The sequence below is a fragment of the Oncorhynchus mykiss genome, chromosome 12 (genome assembly GCF_013265735.2).
Source record: "Oncorhynchus mykiss isolate Arlee chromosome 12, USDA_OmykA_1.1, whole genome shotgun sequence".
Lineage (NCBI taxonomy): Eukaryota > Metazoa > Chordata > Actinopteri > Salmoniformes > Salmonidae > Oncorhynchus > Oncorhynchus mykiss.
This window is the reverse complement of record NC_048576.1, coordinates 25,674,563-25,702,520: the sequence shown is the minus strand read 5'-3', so window position 1 is coordinate 25,702,520 and position 27,958 is coordinate 25,674,563. Positions and strand designations below refer to the sequence as shown.

At 46.0% G+C, this 27,958-nt stretch overlaps 1 protein-coding gene across 19 annotated transcripts in view; it reads right to left on the bottom strand.

The window, feature by feature from the left end:
• LOC110537258 (RNA-binding protein Musashi homolog 2) overlaps window positions 1–27,958 on the bottom strand; it is a 367,078-nt gene that overhangs the window by 17,087 nt on the left and 322,033 nt on the right. For 11 of the 19 annotated variants that reach the window (XR_005034923.1, XR_005034924.1, XR_005034925.1 and 8 more), the window contains exons 11-12: window positions 20,033–20,152; window positions 995–1,174 (exon numbers count right to left, since the gene is read on the bottom strand). Coding sequence is in view for 13 of the 19 variants with exons in the window: in XM_036937268.1 (XP_036793163.1) it covers window positions 995–1,174; window positions 20,033–20,152 (300 nt within the window). In the remaining 6 variants the exon portion in view is untranslated. The remainder of the gene's footprint in view (window positions 1–994; window positions 1,175–20,032; window positions 20,153–27,958) is intronic. The other 8 variants (XR_005034926.1, XM_036937275.1, XM_036937276.1 and 5 more) reach the window with 3 other exon arrangements.

The window sequence follows — 27,958 nt, the reverse complement described above, 5'->3', positions numbered from 1 at the left end:
CACTGGCTAACCCCTTCACTGACTAACCCTTTCACTGACTAACCCTTTCACTGACTAACCCTTTCACTGGCTAACCCTTTCACTGGCTAACCCTTTCACTGACTAACCCTTTCACTGACTAACCCTTCACTGACTAACCCTTTCACTGACTAACCCTTTCATTGACTAACTCTTTCACTGACTAACCCTTTCACTGACTAACCTTTCACTGACTAACCCTTCACTGACTAACGTTTTCACTGGCTAACCCCTTCACTGACTAACCCTTTCACTGGCTAACCCTTTCACTGGCTAACCCCTTCACTGGCTAACCCTTTCACTGACTAACCCTTTCACTGACTAACCCTTTCACTGACTAACCTTTCACTGACTAACCCTTTCACTGACTAACCCTTTCACTGACTAACCCTTCACTGACTAACCCTTCACTGGCTAACCCTTCACTGACTAACCCTTTCACCGACTAACCCTTCACTGACTAACCCTTCACTGACTAACCCTTTCACTGACTAACCCTTTCACTGACTAACCCTTCACTGACTAACCCTTTCACTCTCCCAGTCAGTCAGTCTTTCACTCTCATTCAAATGTTGAAATCGAAAAGGTTCAAATGTCCAGGTGGTTGAATTGGGTGGATGGGGACATAAGAAAAGTAAATGAGAGCTTTCTCACAGAGGACATTGTAGTCCAGTCCCCTACTTCCCATGCTCTGTGTATGGAGGAAAACATACATGTCCTCCCCTTGGAGCAAGCAGGGGCATGGAACAAACTTCACAAATAAACAGAAAAAGTTACATTGAAAATGAAAAAGAAGGAATAAACATGCAATGCATTGCTGGCAAGACGTTCATCCTTATCGCATTTATTTATTTCCTCGTCAAAGACCAAAAAAAAAATGTAAACCAAAAAACTGCATAGATCATCTGTATGGAGGAAACTTCATGAGTCAAACTGAACAGTCCAGACGGTGGATGAGAGAGATGCACATACAAACCTGGGCTCTTAAACTGATCCGGGCTGTGCAGGTGCTGGAGGGGGGAGTTGCAGGCGGAGGTGGCATGCTCACTGTGCAGCATCTGAGCCGCCTGGGGCCCCAGGGAGCCATAGTCCGCAAAGGAGCAGGGCGCCCCCCTCTGGTCACTGGGCGCAGAGTAAAACCCGTAATCGTGAAAGCCTGAGAGGTACAGTATAGGTTGGGGAGGGGGAGGGGAAGGGACTCCATCATTGTGGAAAACGTTTGGTTTCATTGTTTCACAGTAGTCAATGTCCAGACTCATAAGCATGGCATGGTGGTTGGTGTGTGACTACTTATGAGGGGTTAATTTGGCTGAGATACATTGTGTCCTCTCCCTGCTCTCCCTCCCCAGCAGATCCTGCTGCCAGTCTGAGTGTCTGAGGTGTAGAAATCTGTCGGAACCAGGGTAACGCATCATCCCTCTATAGGGAACCCAACCCATTTAGTGGAATTACATGGTTGACTGTCTAAGATAATAGGATGTTTGACTGTCTAAGATAATAGGATGTTTGACTGTCTACGATAATAGGATTGTTGACGGTCTAAGATAATAGGACGGTTGAGTGTCAAATAAGATAATAGGATGGTTGACTATCTAAGATAATAGGATGGTTGACTGTCTAAGATAATAGGACGGTTGAATGTCAAATAAGATAATAGGATGGTTGATTGTCTAAGATAATAGGATGGTTGACTATCTAAGATAATAGGATGGTTGACTGTCTAAGATAATAGGATGTTTGACTGTCTAAGGTAATAGGATGGCTAACTGTCTAAGATAATAGGATGGTTAACTGGCTAGTAACAATCATACGACAAACAGTGAAGTAGGAGCTTTTTGAGGTAGTAGACTGGCTGTCTCTAAATCCTATACATGAATCAATCTAACCTGATTCCCTCACATTGTCCTGCAATTCAGAGAGAGGGATGAAATTGGAGAATCATTAAAAACACAGGTCAATACATCTTTAATTTGACGACTACAATGCTTACTGGACATATCTGATGTAAACACATCATTCAACGGGAGGAAAATGTAGAATGCGTACAAATCAATAATTAATTTCATGCCTCTGATTTTGAACCACTACTACTACATATTGAGGTCTATGCATGTGACATTTTCTTTGGGTTGGATAACAAAGAGACACATTCATGTTTACCGACCATTACCAAAAGGCAGGGCTCCAAAACACTCCACACTTATTGGGCCATTCAAACGTGGCCCTCATTCCACACAGATGGAGGATTATCAACGCTTCAGAAATCGTCATTCAGCAATAAGACGTGCTGACATTTACTGCTTGTCCTCTTAATCTGAGACAAGCTGCTCTTATAAAGAGAGCCATTAAAGGCAATTGTTCCCTCTCGCACCTCTTCAATATGGGGAGTTAATCCACTCAAGGAAAAGCTGAGATTGGCGTCAGCGGCTCTTTTCATGGCAGGTCTCCCTGCTGTGTGCTTGTTTTTTATATGAGTCTCCAACTGAAGAGGCGATCAAAGCCGTGCCACACCTAGACCGCCATAATGAGCTTGTCAGCAGCTGCCAAATGGAATCTAAACACCAGGCGTGTTCCTTAGCCGGCGCTTTAGGGCCTCCCAGTTTCAACGCGCACTACTCGGGCTCCATTCCCACTTCTTAAATAATGGGCTCCTAAAATGGCAGACTTCCAGTCATGTACAGTAAACCCTGAGACGTGGAACAAAGCTCCATAACGCAATAACCCTTTACATCTCTCTTAAGCAACTGCTACAGAAAATCGATCAGTCTTTACCAATGAGGAAAATGATGACAACTCAGAACTCAGAGAAGGGCAACATTAATGGGAAGATAAAGGAATGAATGAGTGAACGGGTCGATGCAGGAATAAAAAATTATGATAAAACCGTACTTTCACCTCCAGTTTTACATACACTAGGTCGACTGTGCCTTTAAACAGCTTGGAAAATTCCAGAAAATGATGTCATGGCCTTAGAAGCTTCTGATAGGCTAACTGACATCATTTGAGTCAATTGGAGGTGTACCTGTGGATGTATTTCAAGGCCTACCTTCAAACTCAGTGCCTCTTTGCTTGACATAATGGGAAAATCAAAAGAAATCAGCCAAGACCTCAGAAAAATAACCTCCACAAGTCTGGTTCATCCTTGGGAGCAATTTCCAAATGCCTGATGGTACCACGTTCATCTGTACAAACAATAGTACAACATACCGCTCAGGAAGGAGACGCGTTCTGTCACCTAGAGATGAACGTACTTTGTGGCGAAACGTGCAAATCAATCCCAAAACAACAGCAAAGGACCTTAAGAAGATGCTGGAGGAAACAGGTACAAACGTATCTATATCCACAGTAAAACGAGTCCTAAGGACAACAAAGTTGAGGTATTGGAGTGGCCATCACAAAGCCCTGACCTCAATCCTATAGAAAATTTGTGGGCAGAACTCAAAAAGCGTGTGCGAGCAAGGAGGCCTACAAACCTGACTCAGTTACACCAGCTCTGTCAGAAGGAATAGGCCAAAAATTCAACTAACTTATTGTGGGAAGCTTGTGGAAGGCTACCCAAAACATTTGACCCAAGTTAAACAATTTAAAGGCAATGCTACCAAATACTAATTGAGTGTATGTACACTTCTGACCCACTGGGAATGTGATGCAAGAAATAAAAGCTGAAATAAATCATTCTCTCTACGATTATTCTGACATTTCACATTCTTAAAATAAAGTGGTGATCGTAACTGACCTAAGACAGATCATTTTTACTAGGATTAAATGTCAGGGATTGTGAAAAAGTGAGTAAATGTATTTGGCTAAAGTGTATGTAAACTTCCGACTTCAACTGTAAATCTTTCCAACCTAAGACAAGTCTTCCAAACAAGTCTAGAAATGAGAGAATGTCAAGGAGCTGTTATGACTCCAGTGGTATCAGACAGAGCTGTCTCCTCTCAGTGTGATAGAGAGGATATGACAGGACCCAGGGACAGGTGCAGAGTCACCAGTGATCTGCACTCAACCCTCAGTCCATCTCTGTATCTTAGTTTTGGAGGCTGCCTGGCTGGCTGCTGTCTGTCTGTCTGTCTGTCTGTCTGTCTGTCTGTCTGTCTGTCTGTCTGTCTGTGCCCGACTGTCACACGGGTGGCCATTCAGCATTCTGCACGTGCTCCAGTGACATTAAATCCAGCTGCACCTCCACTGTACCCCACACCACAGCCATGCCACCAACCACAGAGCCAGTACTCCCAGGCAGGGACGTTCTCTTACACACACCAACGACCTGAGAGACACTCCCTCTGCAGCACGGGAATGAGGACTCTGTGAGGAGGATGGGCCAGGTTGAATTATGGACGAGGGCATTTCACAGGGTCACTGCTTTTCTCTGAAGGATGTGCTCTTTTCCGGGACTGGGGAAAAAGGATAAGGGACCAAATTTCCTGAGTGTTCCACCTCCTTATCTTCACCCCTGCCCACCATTCTCCTTTCTTCTGCCTGTGCTATGGAATGCCGCCTTCAGGCGACTTTCACGGGAGATACGCATTCAGCCCAGCTTTAATCATTAAGGACACCAGGAGAAAACTAGGGACACTTGTGTTTAATCCGTTTGTGACATCCACGCTAATAGCCGTCCGTCCTTGAGTTTCCGAGGTGGTTTTCCCATGCTCATCTCTAATTAGACAAGCTTCCTCTGCTTCCTCTCCTCTTCCTAATTAGATCTTTAACAACAAACAAGCAGCGACCTTTACAAAGGCCTTGCCACAATCTCCCCCATTAGTTAAACGGCTGAGAGGTGCTAGGCTGAGGGAGGGGAGGGGGGGAGGCCCTGCTTTGTCCCTGGCCCAGCCACACCACCCGTGCCACATCCGTATGGTACCGGCTGCCAGGCCCCCGACAATGGCAGCTTCCTGTTGCAATCTGCATAATTCCGCCAATTCCAGGATAGCGGGAACGACAGGACACAAAGACGACATCCACAGACACAACAAATACACATGGCGGCTTTGTTTGCGCTGACACGGACAATTAGTCCTCAGCTGCTGGCATGAGGCCTCTCACTGCCGGGAGGGTCTTATCTAATAAAGCCAGGCAAAATTACTTTTATTGTTCAGGTAGATTGCGTCTAATGATAGTGCCACCAGTGGGAGAGGATATGAATAAAATTAGGCTCACTGAAAATGCTCCCTTCTATGGACCAAAGCTGCCATCTGGGAGAGGCAGAATAGCTTGATTATCTTCCCCAACTAATTTTCTTTTCAGAGCAAACAAATGATTTAAGCTACTTTCACTTGGGCGAAGGTGAGAAACAGAACGAGAGTGACGAAAAGTGGCTGAACATCAAAGATGTAGAAATAATGGCTTTCCTTTGATCATCCTAACAGACATATGTTTTTTACCAAGCTGTTAGAGAGGGCCTAATTCTCCCATTTCTCTACACTAGCGCATTTCTGTTGGGGGATGGACGGGGGCTTGTATATGTGTGTATGCATACAATCCCTGTGGTGCTTTGGAGTAAAGCTCATTATAAACTACAGTACTGTATTTCTATATTAAAGGAACATCTGGTCCAATCAATGGAACTACGACAAATGAATAATAATAAGCCAGGATGGAATATCATATCGCACAATGACTTTTTTCTTAGAATAGAACACAATACTGCATGTCTCTCTGACCACTTTAACATGCAAGGAGCATTCACACATTACCTAGACCCTTTCTCAGTTTTTGTTCTGTAGATAATAAATGCATTGTGGCTATCAGTACTCACCAGTGTGGAACATAAAAATGTACATTCTGATTGAGGTGACTGAGGACAGAAACAGTGCCATAAAACAATGCTTTACAGACAGTCACAGCACTGAAAGTCTCCTACAATAACAGTATGTGACTATTCAACCGAGGAGGACACTTTGTGCTCCAGTGTAATACGTCTTCCCTTGGTCTTTCATGGTTAGGTAAAGGTGGATGCTCAGACACTTGTGCACGACCTCAGGGATACCTAGAACCCTATACCCACTACCTAGAACCCTATACTGAGGAGTTTAAACTGGACATGGGGTCAGTGGAGGGGACACGCACACACGCATCGATAGATCATCATCTCTGTAGAGTGATGTCTCAGGTAGGCTGGGCATTAGGCCCCCACAGCTGCAGCAGCATCACCGATCATATCTGTTATGAGCCTGAGACCATCCCATTATTAATATTCACACCATCTAACTGGAACAATGGCCCCTTCTTTGGACTTTCTTTTTCTCCCCACACTGGTCTAATTGGATGTAATTACTCATCTACAAAACAAATTAGCAGGTTGAGGTTGCCTTGGCGACCAGATCAGGCGGCCCAGCAGTGCGAATCGTTCGCCGAGCTCCATTTATACTGATAATTATCCCTCTCTTCTCCCTCTCTCTCTCCCTCTTTCCCACTGGCCAGGGGCTGCTGGGGTGGGAGTGGGCAGCTCTCGTCGGCCAGTTCAGAACTTACTGCCCAAGGTTGGAGACGCTGCATCTCTCATAGCATACTGCCATCACGAGGGTGGCTTTCTTCAAGTAGATATATGCTCCTGTCTCATTTCCACTTTGCCAGATGACTGCCTCTAAGGAGCGATTCTAAACCACTGCCTTGAAACTTGCTACTTTACTCATCTCTTTGAAGAAAACAGACAAAGAAGCCTATCATGTTCATGGTAAATGTAGTGGATATTTCCTCAACCACTTTAGAGAGAGGACGAAGTGTTTAAGAGTGCACAAGTCTGTGATTATCCTGACACTGAATTCCCCAAAATACACATAAACACTCACACACACATTAATACACACACACTCCGTCACAGACGTGTGCACACACACATGCTGTCAGTGGCACACACACACGCACACACCTAGAGCAATGTTTGCTCCTAATCATCCCTACCTCTCACCTGCCCCCTCTGAATTCCTTGGTGGCTATAAGTACACATCACACCGCAGAGGACGTCAATATACCTGTCATACGGATTCCCAAATTAGCTTTGAATTTCACAGCAACTGTAATTAGCTACTTTATTTCCATCGCTGCCGTTTTAAAAATAAAAAACTGCCGCTTTCTGTGCTGCCGAGACTAGCTTTCACTTTCCATTTGAAATAGTATTTTCTGACTGAATGGGTGACTAATTAACAGCACTAGACCCCCTTTTCAAAGACAGCGGCATTTCATAAATAATACATATTTAATGTCTTGTCATTTTATGCTCAGAGAGGCTTGGCTAATGAATTTTAACAGATGATTTATTCCTGCATTTGCTAGCCCATACCCAGGCCTTTGTTCTCCTTTAGGCTTTCATTCTTTCTCTCTTTCTTCCGCTCGCAATCCTTTTTCAAACACTGATAGCTTCCAAAAGTGCCTCATCACAGGAAAATAACAATTTTTAATGTTGTCTGATAGTGAATGACAGGCGTCTAATCAGCCATGTGACAATGTGATGTGTGACTGGGCTACTTTCCCTCCTGCAGGTGTGAGTCAGGAGACCTATGGAACAATAGAACAGTTCTGGTCCTATACTGTCCTTCTAACAACACAACATTCACATTTTGACAAGGGTTTTGGTTAGTGTTAATGAGTGTTTATGAGTGACTCGTGATTTATAAGGTATAGCTATGAATATTCATAAGTTGCTCCAACTTCCACTGAAACCAAAGTGAGTGAGGCCATGACTCAAGCCTGCCTGAAAGCCCATTGGGAGAGGCTCAGCATGGATCAACCTCCAGGGACTTCTCCCCAGTGACCCCTGAACATCTGCCAGCCACAGCTGTGTGAGCAACTGCACTGGGACAGGACAGGAGCAGGCGAGAAGGGGACAGGGACGCCTTGCCATCCCCAAAGTGTCACATCTTCTCCCTGGGCCCCAGTCAAACTGGGGGAAAACACTGTCACATGGATTGGTTTGGCATGCTATACCTAGGACATGTGATGCTCTTCTGGGCTCGTCACTGAGCTAAGCTAAGCGGAGCAGCATCTGGGGCGAACGGACGGACCTGAGCACCCGTGGGGCCCGGGAGCCAGATTAATTTAGCCCAGCAAACGCAGCCAATCCCAGACTCCTCTGGGGCACTTCCCAGGATCACAGAGCTTGTTGGGAGGAAATGGATAATGATCTCAGATAATGTGTCAAAATGTGCCAAATTATTTCCCTCTTCAAGCAAGCTGTGGGTTGATCAGTGGAAAACAAAACAGCCAGGGTTCAGTGGAGGAGAATACTGAAAAACCCATCTACATAAGAACCTCTTGTTTCTCTTTAAGGCAGAATAGAACCATAGGATAACAGTTTTCCTGGGAATTTTGGACATCTACTTTGTGCATGACAAGTACTTTTTGCAGCAATTGTTTACAGATTATTTGACTTATAATTCACTGCATCACAATTCCAGTGGGTCAGAAGTTTACATACACTAAGTTGACTGTGCCTTTTAACAGCTTGGAAAATTCATGGCTTTAGAAGCTTCTGATAGACTAATTGACAAAATTTGAGTCAACTGGTGGTGTACCTGTGGATGTATTTCAAGGCCTACCTTCAAACTCAGTGCCTCTTTGCTTGACATCATGGGAAAATCAAAAGAAATCAGCCAAGACCTCAGAAAAATAATTGTAGACCTTCACAAGTCTGGTTCATCCTTGGAAGCAATTTCCAAACACCTGAAGGTACAACTTTCATCTGTACAAACAATAGTACGCAAGTATAAACACCATGGGACCACTCAGCCGTCATACCACTCAGGAAGGAGACGCGTTCTGTCACTTAGAGATGAACGTACTTTGTGGCAAAAAGTGCAAATCAATCCCAGAACAACAGCAAAGGACCTTGTGAAGATGCTGGAGGAAACAGGTACAAACGTATCTATATCCACAGTAAAACGACATAACCTGAAATGCCGCTCTGCAAGGTAGAAACCACTGCTCCAAAACCGCCATAAAAAAGCCAGACTATGGTTTGCAACTGCACATGGGGACAAAGATCATACTTTTTGGAGAAATATCCTATGGTCTGATGAAACAAAAATAGAACTGTTTGGCCGTAATGACCATCATTATGTTTGGAGGAGAAAGGAGGAGTCTTGCAAGCCGAAGAACACAATCCCAACCGTGAAGCACGGGGGTGGCAGCATCATGTTGTGGGGGTGCTTTGCTGCAGGAGGGACTGGTGCACTTCACAAAATATATGGCATTATGAGGTAGGACAATTATGTGGATATATTGAAGCAACATCTCAAGACATCAGTCAGGAAGTTAAAGCTTGGTCGCAAATGGGTCTTCCAAATGAACAATGACCCCAAGCATACTTCCAAAGTTGTGGCAAAATGGCTTAAGGGACAACAAAATCAAGGTATTGGAGTGGCCATCACAAAGCCCTGACCTCAATCCCATAGAAAATTTGTGGGCAGAACTGAAAAAGTGTGTGCGAGCCAGGAGGCATACAAACCTGACTCAGTTACACCAGCTCTGTCAGGAGGAATGGGCCAAAATTCACCCATCTTATTGTGGGAAGCTTGTGGAAGTCTACCCGAAACGTTTGCCCCAAGTTAAACAATTTAAAGGCAATGCTACCAAATACTAATTGAGTGTATGTAAACTTCTGACCCACTGGGAATGTGGTGAAAGAAATAAAAGCTGAAATAAATCATTCTCTCTACGATTATTCTGACATTACACGTTCTTAAAATAAAGTGGTGATCCTAACTGACCTAAGACAGAACATTTTAACTAGGATTAAATGTCAGGAATTGTGAAAAACTGAGTTTAAATGTATTTGGCTAAAGTGTATGTAAACTTCAACTGTATCTATGTCAATGATACATCATCACAGATGTACACTATCGTTCAAAAGTCTGGGGTCACTTAGAAATGTCCTCGTTTTTGAAAGAAAAGCAATTTTTTTGTCCATTAAAATAACATCAAATTGATCAGAAATACATTGTAGATATTGTTAATGTTGTAAATGACTATTGCAGCTGGAAACAGCAGATTTTACATGAAATATCTACATAGGCGTACAGAGGCCCATTATCAGCAACCATCACTCCTGTGTTCCAATGGCACGTTGTGTTAGCTAATCCAAGTTTATCATTTGAAAAGGCGAATTGATCATTAGAAAAGCCTTTTGCAATTATATAGCCACAGCTGAAAACTGCCAGCATCCCGGAGTCGCCTCTTCACTGTTGACGTTGAGACTGGTGTTTTGCGGGTACCATTTAATGAAACTGCCAGTTGAGGACTTGTGAGGCGTCTGTTTCTCAAACTAGACACTCTAATGTACTTGTCCTCTTGCTCAGTTGTGCACCCTGGCCTCCCACTCCTCTTTCTATTCTGGTTAGAGCCAGTTTGCGCTGTTCTGTGAAGGGAGTAGTAAACAGCGTTGTACGAGATCTTCAGTTTCTTGGCAATTTCTTGCATGGAATAGCCTTCATTTCTCAGAACAAGAATAGACTGATGAGTTTCAGAAGAGTTGTTGTTTGTTTCTGGCCATTTTAAGCCTGTAATCAACCCCACAAATGCTGATGCTCCAGATACTCAACTAGTCTAAAGAAGGCCAGTTTTATTGCTTCTTTAATCAGACAACAGTTGTCAGCTGTGCTAACATAATTGCAAAAGGTTTTTCTAATGATCAATTAGTCTTTTCAAATTATAAACTTGGATTAGCTAACACAACGTACCATTGGAACACAGGAGTGATGGTTGCTGATAATGGGCCTCTGTACGCCTATGTAGATATTCCATAAAAAATATGCTGTTTCCAGCTGCAATAGTCATTTACAACATTAACAATGTCTACACTGTATTTCTGATCAAGTTGATGTTATTTTAATGGACGGAAAATGTGCCTTTCTTTCAAAAACAATGTTGCAGAGTGTAAATTGTGTATGTTGAAAACAACACATCCCTAAACCTATTTCACTGTTTAATTCCCTCTGAAAACAACATGTTACACTAGCAGGTGCTGCTTAATAGCACTATTATACAGTATGGGGTCCATTTCAGGCATAGAAATATGACTACCAAAGCATTATACTGTGCACTGTGCAGTGGGAAAGGTCACATTAAAGCATATCCTCAGTGTTTCACAGGTCACTGGGGGCCTAAAGACAGCATTGATTGGCCATAGAAAAGGCCCTGAGAGATGTGCTTATTCCAGAAATAATATTGGAGGGAACTAAAGCCACGTTAACCTTCAGCACAATGCACTTATTGTGTACCAAGGGACTGTTGGCCAGGAGAACCAGACATGTAATGAGTCTCTTCAGCTGACGAGACTGATCCGCTCCCACTGAGTCTTACTGACAACCACTTACTCACAAGGGAAGGAGGGTGTGGCAGACAGAGAAGAGAAAAGAGGGGTGGGAGAATGACAGGGAAAGGTAGAGAGAGAGAGAGAGCAGGACAGGGAAAGGTAGAGAGAGAGAAGAACAGGGAAAGGTAGAGAGAGAGAGAGAGAGAGAGAGAGAGAAGGACAGGGAATGGTAGAGAGAGAGAGAAGGACAGGGAATGGTAGAGAGAGAGAGAAGGACAGGGAAAGGTAGAGGGAGAGAGAAGAACAGGGAATTGTAAAGAGAGAGAGAACAGGGAAAGGTAGAGAGAGAGAGAAGGACAGGGAATGATAGAGAGAGGGACAGGGAAATGTAGAGAGAGAGAGAGAGGGACAGGGAAAGGTAGAGAGAGAGAGAGAAGGACAGGGAAAGGTAGAGAGAGAGAGAAGGACAGGGAAAGGTAGAGAGTGAGAGGACAGAGAAATGTAGAGAGAGAGAGAGATTGGACAGGGAAAGGTAGAGAGAGAGAAGGACAGGGATAGGTAGAGAGAGAGAGGACAGGGAAAGGTAGAGAGAGAAGGACAGGGAAATGTAGAGAGAGAGAGGGACAGGGAAAGGTAGAGAGAGAGGACAGGGAAAGGTAGAGAGAGAAGGACAGGGAAAGGTGTAGAGAGAGAGAAGAACAGGGAAAGTTAGATAGAGAGAGAAGAACAGGGAAAGGTAGAGAGAGAAGAACAGGGAATGGTAGAGAGAGAGAGAGGACAGGGAAAGGTAGAGAGAGAGAGAGAAACAGGGAATGGTAGAGAGAAAGCAGGACAGGGAAAGGTAGAGAGAGAGAGAGAAGAACAGGGAAAGGTAGAGAGAGAGAAGAACAGGGAAAGGTAGAGAGAGAGAAGAATAGGGAATGGTAGAGAGAGAGAGGACAGGGAAAGGTAGAGAGAGAAGGACATGGAAAGGTAGAGAGAGAGAGAAGAACAGGGAAAGGTAGAGAGAGAGAGAAGAACAGGGAATGGTAGAGAGAGAGAGGACAGGGAAAGGTAGAGAGAGAGGTGAGCGAGACAGGGAAAGGTAAAGAGAGAGAGAGAGAGAGAGAGAGGGGGAAAGGGAGAGAGTGAGACAGGGAAAAGTAGTGCGAGAGAGAGAGCAAAAGAGGAAAATGTAGAGAGAGAGAGAGCGAGACAGGGAAAGGTAGCCAGAGAGAGAAATATTGACAGGGAAAGGTAGAGAGAGAGATGGGGGGGGGGGGGGGGACACGGGGAGAGACAGGGAGAGAGACAGAAAGAGAGACAGAACGAGAGACAGAACGAAAGACTGGACAGGGAAATGTAGAGAGAGAGAGAGGACAGGGAAAGGTAGAGAGAGAGAAGGACAGGGATAGGTAGAGAGAGAGAGGACAGGGAAAGGTAGAGAGAGAAGGACAGGGAAATGTAGAGAGAGAGAGGGACAGGGAAAGGTAGAGAGTGAGAGGACAGGGAAATGTAGAGAGAGAGAGGACAGGGAAATGTAGAGAGAGAGAGAGAGAGGACAGGGAAAGGTAGAGAGAGAGAAGGACAGGGAAAGGTAGAGAGAGAGAATAACAGGCAAATGTAGAGCGAGAGAGAGAAGGACAGGGAAAGGAAGAGAGAGAGAAGAACAGGGAAATGTAGCGAGAGAGACGACAGGGAAATGTAGAGAGAGAGAGGACAGGGAAATGTAGAGCGAGAGAGAAGAACAGGGAAAGGTAGAGAGAGAGCAGGACAGGGAAAGGTAGAGAGAGAGAGAGGACAGGGAAAGGTAAAGAGAGAGGTCAGGGAAAGGCAGAGAGAGAGAGCAGGACAGGGAAAGGTAGAGAGAGAGGACAGGGAAAGGTAGAGAGAGAGAGCAGGACAGGGAAAGGTAGAGAGAGAGAGCAGGACAGGGAAAGGTAGAGAGAGAGAGCAAGACAGGGAAAGGTAGAGAGAGAGGGAAAAACAGGGAAAGGTAGAGAGAGAAGGACAGGGAATGGTAGAGAGAGCGAGAGGACAGGGAAAGTTATAGAGAGGGAAGAACAGGGAATGGTAGAGAGAGAGAGAGGACAGGGAAAGGTAGAGAGAGAAGGACAGGGAAAGGTAGAGAGAGAGAAGAACAGGGAATGGTAGAGAGAGAGGACAGGGAAAGGTAGAGAGAGAGAGGACAGGGAAATGTAGAGAGAGAGAAGAACAGGGAAAGTTAGATAGAGAGAGAAGAACAGGGAAAGGTAGAGAGAGAAGAACAGGGAATGGTAGAGAGAGAGAGAGGACAGGGAAAGGTAGAGAGAGAGAGAGAAACAGGGAATGATAGAGAGAGAGCAGGACAGGGAAAGGTAGAGAGAGAGAGAGAAGAACAGGGAAAGGTAGAGAGAGGGAAGAACAGGGAAAGGTAGAGAGAGAGAAGAACAGGGAATGGTAGAGAGAGAGGACAGGGAAAGGTAGAGAGAGAAGGACAGGGAAAGGTAGAGAGAGAAGAACAGGGAAATGTAGAGAGAGAAGAACAGGGAATGGTAGAGAGAGAGAGGACAGGGAAAGGTAGAGAGAGAGGTGAGCGAGACAGGGAAAGGTAAAGAGAGAGAGAGAGAGAGAGAGAGAGAGGGGGAAAGGGAGAGAGTGAGACAGGGAAAAGTAGTGCGAGAGAGAGAGCAAAACAGGAAAATGTAGAGAGAGAGAGAGCGAGACAGGGAAAGGTAGCCAGAGAGAGAAATATTGACAGGGAAAGGTAGAGAGAGAGATGGGGGGGGGGGGGGGGACACGGGGAGAGACAGGGAGAGAGACAGAAAGAGAGACAGAACGAGAGACAGAACGAAAGACTGGACAGGGAAATGTAGCGAGAGAGAGGACAGGGAAAGGTAGAGAGAGAAGGACAGGGATAGGTAGAGAGAGAGAGGACAGGGAAAGGTAGAGAGAGAAGGACAGGGAAATGTAGAGAGAGAGAGGGACAGGGAAAGGTAGAGAGTGAGAGGACAGGGAAATGTAGAGAGAGAGAGGACAGGGAAATGTAGAGAGAGAGAGAGAGGGGACGGGGAAAGGAAGAGAGAGAGAGAAGAACAGGCAAATGTAGAGCGAGAGAGAGAAGGACAGGGAAAGGAAGAGAGAGAGAAGAACAGGGAAATGTAGCGAGAGAGACGACAGGGAAAGGTAGAGAGAGAGAAGAACAGGGAATGGTAGAGAGAGAGGACAGGGAAAGGTAGAGAGAGAAGGACAGGGAAAGGTGTAGAGAGAGAGAAGAACAGGGAAAGTTAGATAGAGAGAGAAGAACAGGGAAAGGTAGAGAGAGAAGAACAGGGAATGGTAGAGAGAGAGAGAGAGGACAGGGAAAGGTAGAGAGAGAGAGAGAAACAGGGAATAGTAGAGAGAGAGCAGGACAGGGAAAGGTAGAGAGAGAGAGAGAAGAACAGGGAAAGGTAGAGAGAGGGAAGAACAGGGAAAGGTAGAGAGAGAGAAGAACAGGGAATGGTAGAGAGAGAGAGGACAGGGAAAGGTAGAGAGAGAAGGACAGGGAAAGGTAGAGAGAGAGAAGAACAGGGAAAGGTAGAGAGAGAGAGAAGAACAGGGAATGGTAGAGAGAGAGGACAGGGAAAGGTAGAGAGAGAGGTGAGCGAGACAGGGAAAGGTAAAGAGAGAGAGAGAGAGAGAGAGAGAGAGGGGGAAAGGGAGAGAGTGAGACAGGGAAAAGTAGTGCGAGAGAGAGAGCAAAAGAGGAAAATGTAGAGAGAGAGAGAGCGAGACAGGGAAAGGTAGCCAGAGAGAGAAATATTGACAGGGAAAGGTAGAGAGAGAGATGGGGGGGGGGGGGGACACGGGGAGAGACAGGGAGAGAGACAGAAAGAGAGACAGAACGAGAGACAGAACGAAAGACAGGGTGAAGGACAGGGAGAGAGTCAGGGAGAAAGAGACATGGAGAGAGTCAGGGGGAGAGTCAGGGAGAGAGACCGAAAGAGAGTCAGGGAGAGAGACAGAAAGAGAGACAGGGAGAGAGACAGAGAGAGAGACAGAGAGAGAGACAGGGCGAGAGTCAGGGAGAGAAACAGGGAGAGAGACAGAAAGAGAGACAGAAATAGAGACAGGGTGACAGGGTGATAGTCAGGGAGAGAGACAGAAAGAAAGACCGGGAGAGAGACAGAGAGTCAGGGAGAGTGACAGAAAGAGAGACAGGGAGAGAGACAGAAAGAGAGACAGAAAGAGAGAAAGGGAGAGAGACAGAAAGAGAGACAGGGAGAGAGACAGAGAGAGAGTCAGGGAGAGAGACAGGGAGAGAGTCAGGGAGAGAGACAGAGAGAGTCAGGGAGAGAGACAGAAAGAGAGTCAGGGAGAGTGACAGAAAGAGAGTCAGGGAGAGAGACAGAAAGAGAGACAGGGAGAGAGACAGAAAGAGAGTCAGGGAGAGTGACAGAAAGAGAGACAGGGAGAGAGACAGAAAGAGAGACAGGGAGAGAGACAGGGAGAGAGACAGGGAGAGAGACAGAAAGAGAGACAGGGAGAGAGTCAGGGAGAGAGTCAGGGAGAGAGACAGGGAGAGAGTCAGGGAGAGAGACAGAAAGAGAGTCAGGGAGAGTGACAGAAAGAGAGACAGGGAGAGAGACAGGGAGAGAGACAGAAAGAGAGACAGGGAGAGAGTCAGGGAGAGAGACAGGGAGAGAGACAGGGAGAGAGACAGAGAGAGTCAGGGAGAGAGACAGAAAGAGAGTCAGGGAGAGTGACATAAAGAGAGTCAGGGAGAGTGACAGAAAGAGAGACAGGGAGAGAGACAGAAAGAGAGACAGGGAGAGAGACAGAAAGAGAGTCAGGGAGAGTGACAGAAAGAGAGACAGGGAGAGTGACAGAAAGAGAGACAGGGAGAGAGACAGAAAGAGAGTCAGGGAGAGAGACAGAAAGAGAGTCAGGGAGAGAGACAGGGAGAGAGTCAGGGAGAGAGACAGAAAGAGAGTCAGGGAGAGAGACAGAAAGAGAGTCAGGGAGAGTGACAGAAAGAGAGTCAGGGAGAGTGACAGAAAGAGAGACAGGGAGAGAGTCAGGGAAAGAGACAGGGAGAGAGTCAGGGAGAGAGACAGGGAGAGAGACAGGGAGAGAGACAGAAAGAGAGACAGGGAGAGAGACAGGGAGAGAGACAGAAAGAGAGACAGGGAGAGAGTCAGGGAGAGAGTCAGGGAGAGAGACAGAAAGAGAGTTAGGGAGAGAGACAGAAAGAGAGTCAGGGAGAGAGAGAAAGAGAGTCAGGGAGAGTGACAGAAAGAGAGACAGGGAGAGAGTCAGGGAGAGAGACAGGGAGAGAGTCAGGGAGAGAGACAGGGAGAGAGACAGGGAGAGAGACAGGGAGAGAGACAGGGAGAGAGACAGAAAGAACGTCAGGGAGAGAGACAGAAAGAAAGTCAGGGAGAGAGACAGAAAGAGAGACAGGGAGAGAGTCAGGGAGAGAGACAGAAAGAGAGTCAGGGAGAGAGACAGAAAGAGAGACAGGGAGAGAGTCAGGGAGAGAGACAGAAATAGAGACAGAGAGAGAGTCAGGGAGAGAGTCAGGGAGAGAGACAGAAAGAGAGACAGGGAGAGAGTCAGGGAGAGAGTCAGGGAGAGAGACAGAAAGAGAGACAGGGAGAGAGTCAGGGAGAGAGACAGGGAGAGAGACAGGGAGAGAGACAGGGAGAGAGAGAAAGGGTGAGGATGAGAGATAGAAGGGGAGGCAGAGGTTGAGGAAGCAAATGAGAGAGAGATAGTATCATGATAGTTTTACATTACAAATGACCGTGTGGTGAAGGGAGGCAGTCGCCACCAGCAGAGAGGGAAAGAGAGAGTGAGAGATAGAGTTAACAGTTAAGAGGTAGGTAGAGTAAGCAAAACATAAAAAATAAAAAATAAAAAATGAAGATAAAAGCTCAAAAGAGCATCCTCGGCCCTAATGAGCTCAGCAGCAGAAATTCCATGGCGATCGATGCACGATGCAGGTTTACAGGCGGAGGCCTTGAGAAAAAGAAGCGGCCATCTCATCTGAGACTGAAACATCCCACTCATTTCCGATGCACATAATAAGAGCTCATTCCTCTGGAGGAAGCTGAAAGGGCCCGAAGGAGAGACAGAGCAGGCAGAAATATCTCTGTTGAGTGGGATCGAGGCGATGGAGGAGGGGAGATTAGAGGGGAAGGGCAACAAGGCCTAAACCCCAGGCTGACATGACATTCACGCAGCTCCTCAGTTCTAGGAGAGAGGTGCATGATGGGGCTGATGCAACAGAAACAATGCTGCCACTCTGCATTCAAAGGTATGGTATTGCAGCATGTTTATCTGCTACAGTCGCCCTCTCTGTAATGCAGAGTTATGGGGCTGTGGAAATCTCCCATAGAATACTGTTTGAAACTAAAGCAACAAGTTGAAAAGCACACCTGCACACCTCCAATAAGGACCCCAGTGATGACGAGCTAACGAGCCAATCAAAAGTCAGCACTCCGATGAGTGACCTCCTTCTATTGGAGGATCAGAGGAGCGATCCAGTGATCGAGCATCTCACTGTAATGGCTGATCCCATTGTTCAGGAGCCCAATAAAGTCAGGTCAGAGTGCACCAGACCCTAGATTTCCTGATCGAGCACTCTGTCCATAGGAATGACAGGGCCACAGAGGATCCATCAATAACAACTGCTTTTGTCTCCTCACTGATCAACTCTATGGATTATATCCCAGTAATAAACCAACAAAGCAATACCTTCCCCAGGGCGTTTCATTCATCAGTGACTGTCAAACAGCCATCCCTATTCGATACGTCCATCCTCTAATATGTTCTCAGATGACCTCCGTAATAGAGGCTCCTCGTCTATTACATTCGCACAGAAGGACAAACACTGGGAAGGGAGGCATGGAGTAACATTGTGACTACACTCTTGTCATTCAGGGCTACATTGTTATGGCGTGATAGCGAGGCCAGTCCTTGGGATTACGCTAGTCAGAGAGTAAATAAAAGGGCCTCACGGAGGAGTTAAAAACCCCGTCCGTCATCAGCAGCAGCACTGCCCTGTCACGGAGAGGGAGGCCATGTGAGCGCGGTGTCCATCTGTCCGCTGTCATTAAGCCGTGGGCTGTCAGAGCCAGAGAGGAGAAAAGGGTGACACAGCCTCGTGTTGGGGATAGGGGACTGTCTTTCACTTACCCTTGGCTCTCTGCGGAGCAGGCAGGGACATGGCGCAGAGAAGACAGAGGCAGGGGTATAAGGCTCGCTCGGTGGGATGTTAAGCGTATGGGTAAATAGGAGCACGGCGGGGCGGTAATGAGATGCACCCGTCCACCCAGGCACAGCACGGCGCTGCAGCTCGGAGAGGAGACGGGCGGGAGATTAGCTGAGACGAAGGTCATGTTTAAACATGCTGCGTCTTCCTTAGCACCAAACCCTGTTTATCTACCATGTGTGTGTGTGTGTATGTGTATGTGTGTATGTGTATGTGTGTGTGTATGTGTGTGTGCGTGTGTGTGCGTGTGTGTGTGTTTGCGACAGGAAACATAGTGGTTAAGAGCGTTGGGCCAGTAACCTAAAGATCGCTGGTTCGAATCCCCAAGCTGACGAGGTGAAAAATCTGTCAATGTGCCCTTGAGTAAGGCCCTTACCCCTAGTTGCTCCTGTGAGTCACTCTGGATAAGAGCATCTGCTAAATGACTGAAATGTAAATGTAAAATGTGTGCAGTAAACTACGGGGCTGCTGGTGTCTGGAACCTCAGAGCTGAGACAGTCCCCTATGGCTCATTACCTAGTCTGCAGCAGACCTGTGAGGTCAACATTTACCTCACTACACCTCTGTCCTCACCTCCTCCTCATACATCCCCTGTCATTACCTCACTACACCTCTGTCCTCACCTCCTCCTCATACATCCCCTATCAGACAACCCAGAGTTGTGTTACAATCTGACAGCAGTACATGATGGGCCCCATGCATCTCAAACCTCCTCATTCTCTGGCAGATTGCTTGTTTTGAAGAGGCCTGATTGGAGAGAAATAACATCTGATTGGCTTCCTGTGTTCCCTGCGCTGAAAAGAATGGGTGTGTGTGGGTGAACGCGCCTGAGTGTATTGATGGGTCAGGATATATTTCCAAACAGTTTTCATCAGAACTTTGAGGTTTACATTCACATGATCATACTGCAGGACCACGAGCACATATAGCAGAGGCGCCACCAACGGGAGGCACTGTAGAACTCAGAGACAGATGACCTGAGTCCGATTAAGAAAAACAGTCTTCCCTAGAGCTTGGATGCTGCCTGTCAATTTCAAACACCAAGGTTGTTATTCAGTGCTATTGATTGCTTTAGTGTTATTGAGAAGGACAGAGCCAGATCTGTTAATGTAGCTGACTGGTGAATCAATGACGAGTGAGAAACAGGGAGAAGTGTGTGTGTGTACATTGTTAGCTAATCAATCAGTGCTATGTGTGTGTACAGTGAGTGGATGTCTCCAGGTTTTATGGTTGGAGGAGCCGTGTTAGTCACCGAGGGCTAAGGCAGACATATCGCATCACACCGCCAATGAAGAACTACACAAAAGTTGAATTCAGCCACTCATTTCTAATTTGGTCGAAATCGATTGAGCTACTTTATGTCCTAAACACCCAAATATTTTGGCGAGTCATTCTAAGACCGTGTTAGGATTGGAGAAGAAGTGTTGAGGGCTCCAATGTGTGTGGACTACATAAAGTATGTCTCCATGGGTGTGCTAAGGAGAAGCAGAGGAGCGGGAGAAGCTGGAGGGAGCAGCAGCCACACAGAACATGGACAGAGCAGAGTTTACCTGGCCCTGTGTTCTGCGGGTACGCCATGTAGCCGCCTTGTCCTCGGGCCCCCCTACCTGAGCCACGCGCTGCTGCCACCGCCGCTGCCGCCACCGGTCCGTACGCCGTCGCCGGGAAACCTGCGGGCACACAGAGGAAACATGTCACTCACTGTCATCCCAGACTAAGCTAGTTGAACCCAGAGGCTGCTCAGCAGGAGATCATCACAGTGTTCTAGTGTTCTATCGACACGCTCTGGGATCTGACATACACAGCCTTCCCATTAATACAGAGATAGCGAGAGGAAGAGAAAGAGTGAGAGAGAGACACAGAGAGAGACAAACAGCCTCCCATTTATACAGAGAGAGAGAGGGAGAGAAAGAGTCAGAGAGAGACACAGAGAGAGACAAACAGCCTCCCATTTATACAGAGAGAGAGAGGGTTAGAAAGAGTGAGAGAGAGACACAGAGAGAGACAAACAGCCTCCCATTTATACAGAGAGAGAGAGGGAGAGAAAGAGTGAGAGAGAGACACAGAGAGAGACAAACAACCTCCCATTTATACAGAGATAGAGAGAGGGAGAGAAAGAGTGAGAGAGACACAGAGAGAGACAAACAGTCTTCCCATTTATACAGAGAGATAGAGGGAGAGAAAGAGTGAGAGAGAGACACACAGAGAGACAAACAGCCTTCCCATTTATACAGAGATAGAGAGAGACAGGGAGAGACAGGGAGAGACACAGAGAGAGACAGGGAGAGACACAGAGAGAGAGAGAGACAAACAGCCTTCCCATTTATACAGAGAGAGAGAGAGAGACACAGAGACAGAGACAGGGAGAGACACAGAGAGAGACAGAGACAGGGAGAGACACAGAGAGAGAGACAAACAGCCTTCCCATTTATACAGAGAGAGAGAAAGAGACAGAGACAGAGACAAGGAGAGACACAGAGAGAGAGAGACAACAGAGAGAGAGAGACAAACAGCCTTCCCAAGTATACAGAGAGAAAGAGAGAGAGAGAGGGAGAGCGAGGTACACTTGTGAAGATGCGTGCATAAGCACATACACATAGATAGACACGCATGTATGTGCACACACACATATGCAATCACTCACTCACACACACTGTATCTTGTGAGAGGTTAGGGTAGGCGGGAGGTCCTCTCTTCCATGCTGAGCCTTCACTCGCCTAATTATCAGCACACACACACGCTGTGCTGCGCCGGGAGCTGGGCCGGTCACACTGTCGATAAACTGACAGGGGGAGGGGGCACAATCATTTACTCAAATTAAATAATTAGGGCGCCTTAAAACGCTCACTATCGTTTCGATCAGGCCCAGTTGTGCATGCCTCTTAACTGAGTTAGCAGCAGCCAGTGAGCTCCACTTGGTGGAGGCTCTCTGTGCCATATTTCCACTTAGCGTGGGGAGACTATCTCAGCTGGGTGTCGTGGAGGGGATGTCAACGGCTTTACTCTGGGGACAGACCAGCTTCTTTAGAGCTTTACAGCATTGCTCTCTGGGAGATGTGGTTCTGTAATGTGTCCCCTGTATTTTCTTCTGGCCTCAGAAGATACCAGTTGCTACACTTTAAAAATGAGGGGTTCAACAACGGTTCTTCTAAGATCTTAGGGTTCTTGGCACTGAAAATGGACCCCAAAAGGTTCTTCCAAGAACTCCATAGGAGGTGGGGTTCATTGAGGAACCTCCTTAGTTGGTGGGGGTCATTGCAGGAACCTAACTGCCCAACTGAAACACTTGGATTTTAAAGGACAGCAGGTGCAGACACTTAACTGAAACATGTAAAGATCTCCTTTATTTAAGGTCAGGTGTATCCCTTGTATGGTCTAAATGTATATTGTTTTATGATGATACCATCTTTTCATATTTGTGCAAATCTTTCTAAAACAGAAAATAGACACAATTGGATGGATATGAATCAACAACGAGGTAAGAATATGTAGGCCATAAGAATATGCTGAACGCTAGCTGTATTGCGTACAGATGACTGAACTGCTCATTTTTTGTGTCTGTATTCAGACCCCTTGACTTTTTCCACATTTTGTTACGTTGCAGCCTTATTCTAAAATTTATTATATTGTTTTTTTCCCCTCATCAATCTAGAAACAATACCCAATAATAATAAAGCAAAAAATGCTTTTCATTTCTTTTGCTAATTTATATAAAAAAGATCTATATATAAAAAATAAAAATAAATACAAAATAAATATATATATCACATTTACACAAAGGGGGGTAGTTAAAGAACCAACCCAAAAAGTTCTCCAAAAAGGTTTTTCGAGGACCCACTAAAAGGGGTTCTTTGAACTTATAGGGTTTCCCCCACAGTTTCAATTTGAAGTACCCCTAAAGGGTTCTCCAAGAACCTTTTCTTTTTAGTGTATGATTCAGCATTGGCCACTTGAATGCATGAGTGAAGGTATCAAAATATTTTCAGACACTCAAATTGAGCCTTGACATTTTGTGGGGGGTTGGAAACTATCCTTCTCACTGTCATGTTCATATCCAATCAATACTCATTGCAAGAAAATGTGCATTTGTTGTTTTACTGTGACTTTCCGAGTCAATCTGTTAATATGTTAAAATGGTGTTCAAATACACCGATTAGGACTTCCACTGATTTACTCAGTATACCGGTGCAGTGCTCTAACAATTTAACTAATACCAGCATCATTACAGTGTGCAATTAAAGCAACAAGTGGAGTCAGTGTGTCTATGCCTCTTTTAGAGCATTGATGTAATTACAGCGCAGTCTCTCTCTCTAATGAACACACCCATCTCTGGCTGACAGAGACTCGTCCCTTCCCAGGGCCTGACACCAGAGATGGCTGCTCCTCCCCTCCCCTCCCCTCCCCTCCCCTCCCCTCCCCTCCCCTCCCCTCCCTTCCCCTCCCTATCTCACACAGAGGAATGGCATGTCATTAGGCCTGACGACTAGCCTGACTCTTCACTCTGGCCCTAATATGCTTTTGCATAATCAAACAGCCCACATGATCCTGACAGGAACGTACTGTTAACGAGAACATTCAATCTCCTAATTACCCTGCCAGCTCGTCAGCCAGAGAGATGTGGTCTTGATCTTTTCATAACAGAAAGTGTTCTGTGTTATGTGTGTGTGTTCTGTGTTGGGTTGTGTGTGATATGTTCTGTGTTATGTGTGTGTGTTCTGTGTTGGGTTGTGTGTGATATGTTCTGTGTTATGTGTGTGTGTGTTCTGTGTTGGGTTGTGTGTGATATGTTCTCTGTTATGTGTGTGTGTGTGTTCTGTGTTTGGTTGTGTGTGATATGTTCTGTGTTATGTGTGTGTGTGTTCTGTGTTGGGTTGTGTGTGATATGTTCTGTGTTATGTGTGTGTGTTCTGTGTTGGGTTGTGTGTGATATGTTCTGTGTTATGTGTGTGTGTTCTGTGTTGGGTTGTGTGTGATATGTTCTGTGTTATGTGTGTGTGTTCTGTGTTGGGTTGTGTGTGTGTTCTGTGGTATGTGTGTGTGTTCTGTGTTGGGTTGTGTGTGATATGTTCTGTGTTATGTGTGTGTGTTCTGTGTTGGGTTGTGTGTGATATGTTCTGTGTTATGTGTGTGTGTTCTGTGTTGGGTTGTGTGTGTGTTCTGTGTTATGTGTGTGTGTTCTGTGTTGGGTTGTGTGTGATATGTTCTGTGTTCTGTGTGTGTGTTCTGTGTTGGGTTGTGTGTGATATGTTCTGTGTTCTGTGTTGGGTTGTGTGTGATATGTTCTGTGTTATGTGTGTGTGTTCTGTGTTGGGTTGTGTGTGATATGTTCTGTGTTCTGTGTGTGTGTTCTGTGTTGGGTTGTGTGTGATATGTTCTGTGTTCTGTGTTGGGTTGTGTGTGATATGTTCTGTGTTATGTGTGTGTGTTCTGTGTTGGGTTGTGTGTGATATGTTCTGTGTTCTCTATGTGTTGTATTCTGTGTTTGTGTACTGTGTGTGTATGTTCCAGGGGAAGCAGCCGGACAGACACACAGGGGAAGTGTTGAGCCCTCTCCGGAGGAAGTCGGGAGTGTTTTTCTGATACTGTCGAGGTGAGAAGACCACCAAGGTGTGACCTATTTTCTGGGCCAGCGTCCCCCTGCAGTTCTGCCCAGAGGGGCTCACAAAAAGACTGATGAGGGTGAGGCAAGGGGGAGGTGGGAGGAGGCAAGAGGGCAGGTCAGAGGAACCGCAGAGGAGAAAAACACATTGGTTTTCAATTATGTAACTCACACCTCTGCAGACACAATGTGAGCATGAGCGAGAACGTTGGTGTGAGGTGTCGTCGTGCTGGGACCGTAAGGTGGGCGAGAACGTTGGTGTGAGGTGCCGTCGTGCTGGGACCGTAAGGTGGGTGAGAACGTTGGTGTGAGGTGCCGTCGTGCTGGGACCGTAAGGTGGGCGAGAACGTTGGTGTGAGGTGCCGTCGTGCTGGGACCGTAAGGTGGGCGAGAACGTTGGTGTGAGGTGCCGTCGTGCTGGGACCGTAAGGTGGGCGAGAACGTTGGTGTGAGGTGCCGTCGTGTTGGGACCGTAAGGTGGGCGAGAAGCAAAGACCTGCCGTTACAGGAAAAATAGCTCACAGCTCAGACGTGAGTGTGATGGGTAGGGTTGCAAAATTCTGGTAAGTTCCCCAAAATTCCTAGGTTTTCAATTTCCAGAAATCCCAGTTGGAAGATTCACAGAAACAGAAGGAAATAAGCAGGAAATGCAGAATCCTCCAACCAGGTTTTCTGGAAAACTTTTTTAAACCTTACAGTTTTTAAACCTTAGTGCGCCGCCCTGTGGGACACCCAATCACGGCCGGTTGTGATACAGCCTGAAATCTAACCAGGGTCTGTAGTGACGCCTCTAACACTGAGAAGCAGATAGACGGAAAGCTTTTCACAATCAGTCCCCATTTCCCTCAAGTCTAAGACGGCCCTGATTCAAACAGCACTTTTGATATTCTAACCCTCTCTTTAATCTCTTCAGAAAAACACAACTCAGCTCGGATGTTATGCTTAATGACGGTTACACATCCCTGCCTCTCCACAAACGCCAGCCCCGCTGTTGCCGTGCAGAAGAGCCCTGCTGGAGTCAACACTCTTTTCTCTTTCTCGCTCTGTTTTCCTAAGTACTGTATCTTCCCCTCCCTGCCATTTGACCCTGTGGCTTCAAAGTTAGTGGCAGGCAAAGTTGTGGAGAGAGATTAACTTTTCAGGATTAGGTGGGTTAATTAATAGATCGCTGTGGCTCTTTGTTTTGTGTTCAGGCGGTAAGAAGCTGCCCAAGAGAGGCGCTGCAGCATTAAATCAATTTCATGGGCCTTTTATTACTGAGAAGATAAAGCCAATATTTAGCTTTACATTTGTCACTATTGTTTGGACCTGCTTTGCCACTTGAGTGGCTGCGCTCTGTCAGTGGGGACTGGGGACAAGGACACATCTGTTTATGGACTGGGGGCCCGAGACGGCCTCTGGGGACCTGTCCTCAGCACTGTCCTCTATCCTCTCTGCCTCGGCTGAGAGCACAGGCATTCGCTCCACTTCAACAGAAGAGTCAGACAGAAGCACTGATTAGACTCACAGCAGCCCTGCAGTATACACGTTCTCTCTTTGAGCACTCAGACTTTGTCATCATTTTTGTCTTCAACTAATTCAAAACAACATGGGCTAAGTCATCTATTCATAACCACAAAGCTGCCGTTGATATCCAGTAAAAAAAACGAGATTAAGAGAAACAAAACGTGAGTTTCTCTTACCTTCCTTTAAGAGAGGTCATTCCCAGTAACAGCTACGGTGTATCTCCTCCCAGCTCTCTCCACAGTGTATCAGTCTCTACTCTATACATAGCCATCCTGGCCCCCTGTAGCCGTGTGACGCCACTATGCTCACCTCTCTGTCCTACATCCATCTCCCTTTCTCTCTCATTCAAACTACCACTGTTTTTACACTCCATTCTGTCATCCCTTACGCTCATCTATACCTAATCCATCTCATTAGCTCTGCTCGTTTCTTATTGTTCCGTGAAACTTGACAACCTTTTGCACCACTCTCCTGTTCCATGTCCCACACTGGCTTTATCTCAGTGTCCGACTCCCTTTTCCCAGAATCCAATGTGGCACGTCACTACGACGATGGACTGCTGCAGCGAGCGCCCCGCAGTAAGGTCACAGCCGTGTCCTGAGCGCTATGACAACAGCTTGGCTGATGTGAGTGTCCTCTGTTTTGTTGTGTTGCAGGTCAGCTCACCTACCAATGACAATGCAACACTATTCCCCTGCTCTGCTTTGCACTAAACAACATTGTACATTGTAGTCATTTGGCAGAAGCTCTTATACAGTAGTACGCACAGTTAGTGTATTCCTCTTACGATAGCTTGGTGGGACAATACGACTGAGATGTCTTACTTAAGATACTCTTTGAAGAGGTAGGGTTTCAGACGTATTTGTAAGATGCGCAGGGACTCTGCTGTCCTAGCTTCCGGGGGAAACACGTTCCACCACTAGGATGGCAGAACAGAGAAGAGTTTTGACTGGGCTGAGCGGGAGCTCTGGCCCAGAGACCAGAGTGCTTGGTTGAGGAGTAGGGTTTGAGCGTAGCTTGAAGGCATCGTACACCTTGGAATATCAAACACTTTTAGAACAATCCACAGGGCAGAGAAATTTGATTAAGTCTTGTGGCTTGAGCTGGAAAAAGTGTGTATTCTGTAGCTCTAGGAACAGTTGGCCTCACATTTAAATGTATATTTAATAGGCCTCAGTCCCAGTTTATGCTAGATACATCGTTTGTTTAGACGTGTTTATAGAAGGCAGAAACATTGTTTCCTTGCTAAAACATATATAGAATGCCAGTTTCAGTGAGAAGCACAGTAACAACAAGGCAACTTTGTAACCAATGACCCTGTTTTTACAAATCCAAACCACCCATTAGCTGCTGTTTCTACCTGTTAAGATGCCAAAATAGAAAATGTTTTCAGTAATTGTTTTCAGTATCCTAATTTAGTTTTTGTTTGGTGTTTTCTGATGGTTTCAATGCATGCACTCAACAAACTTTGGAGAAAGGACAATATTTCTGAACTGGTTGTGATTTAGTTTTTGTGTTGTGTTTCTGTTTTAATTATCTCAGTTTTCTTAATTATCTTTTAAACAATGTAGTTGCCCCTTTAAACATCCTAAGGTCAACATCTGCATAGTGTTCACATGTATCACATGTAAATGTTGTAGATACATACAAACGTATCGAGCTGGAGATTGTAGCTGGAGAGTGTTTTTTTTTATCAAAGCACTGCTGTAGTTTGACATAGCCATATTATTCACTCTTCTGGTTTGTCTGTCTGAGAGAGGAGGTACATACAAGTTCTCTGTACAGAGGGGGAGTCTCTTACAGAGGGAATACATCGGTAAACACAGTCATGGCCCACAGGGAAAGACAAGAATCTCTGAGAGGCAGCCTCACTGTGGCCTCACTAAGAAGAGGAGGAGGGGTGGGGGGAGACACTGGGGAAATCGAGAGAAAAAAAATCACTCCCCTCTACATTCCCTTTTACAGGAACCTTTGAAAAAAGAAATAGCAAAATATAAAATGAGAAACAAGAGGGAAAAAAAACGGATGTCATCTTTTTATCTCCAGGCTGACAAGTGGCCCATTGTTGTCGTCCTTCAGCACCAAGTCTCTTCTCTGTTGTTTGGAAAAGGCTCTTCGCCAGCCGTATCAAAGGCTCAAATCACAGATGAGCTGGAGAGAACCAGGTGGCTTATATATGAGCTGCCACTCACACACTAGCTTCTCACCTCTCCTTTGAGTGAATTCATTCTTAATGCCTCTGAATCAATGAAAACACCCACACACTGAGTTCTATTTCATACAATAAAAATGTAAACTTACAATCTGTGAGAATTTGTGTCTGCGAGCATGCACTGAAGTACTGTATCTGTGCTTTAAAAAGACTGGGTTG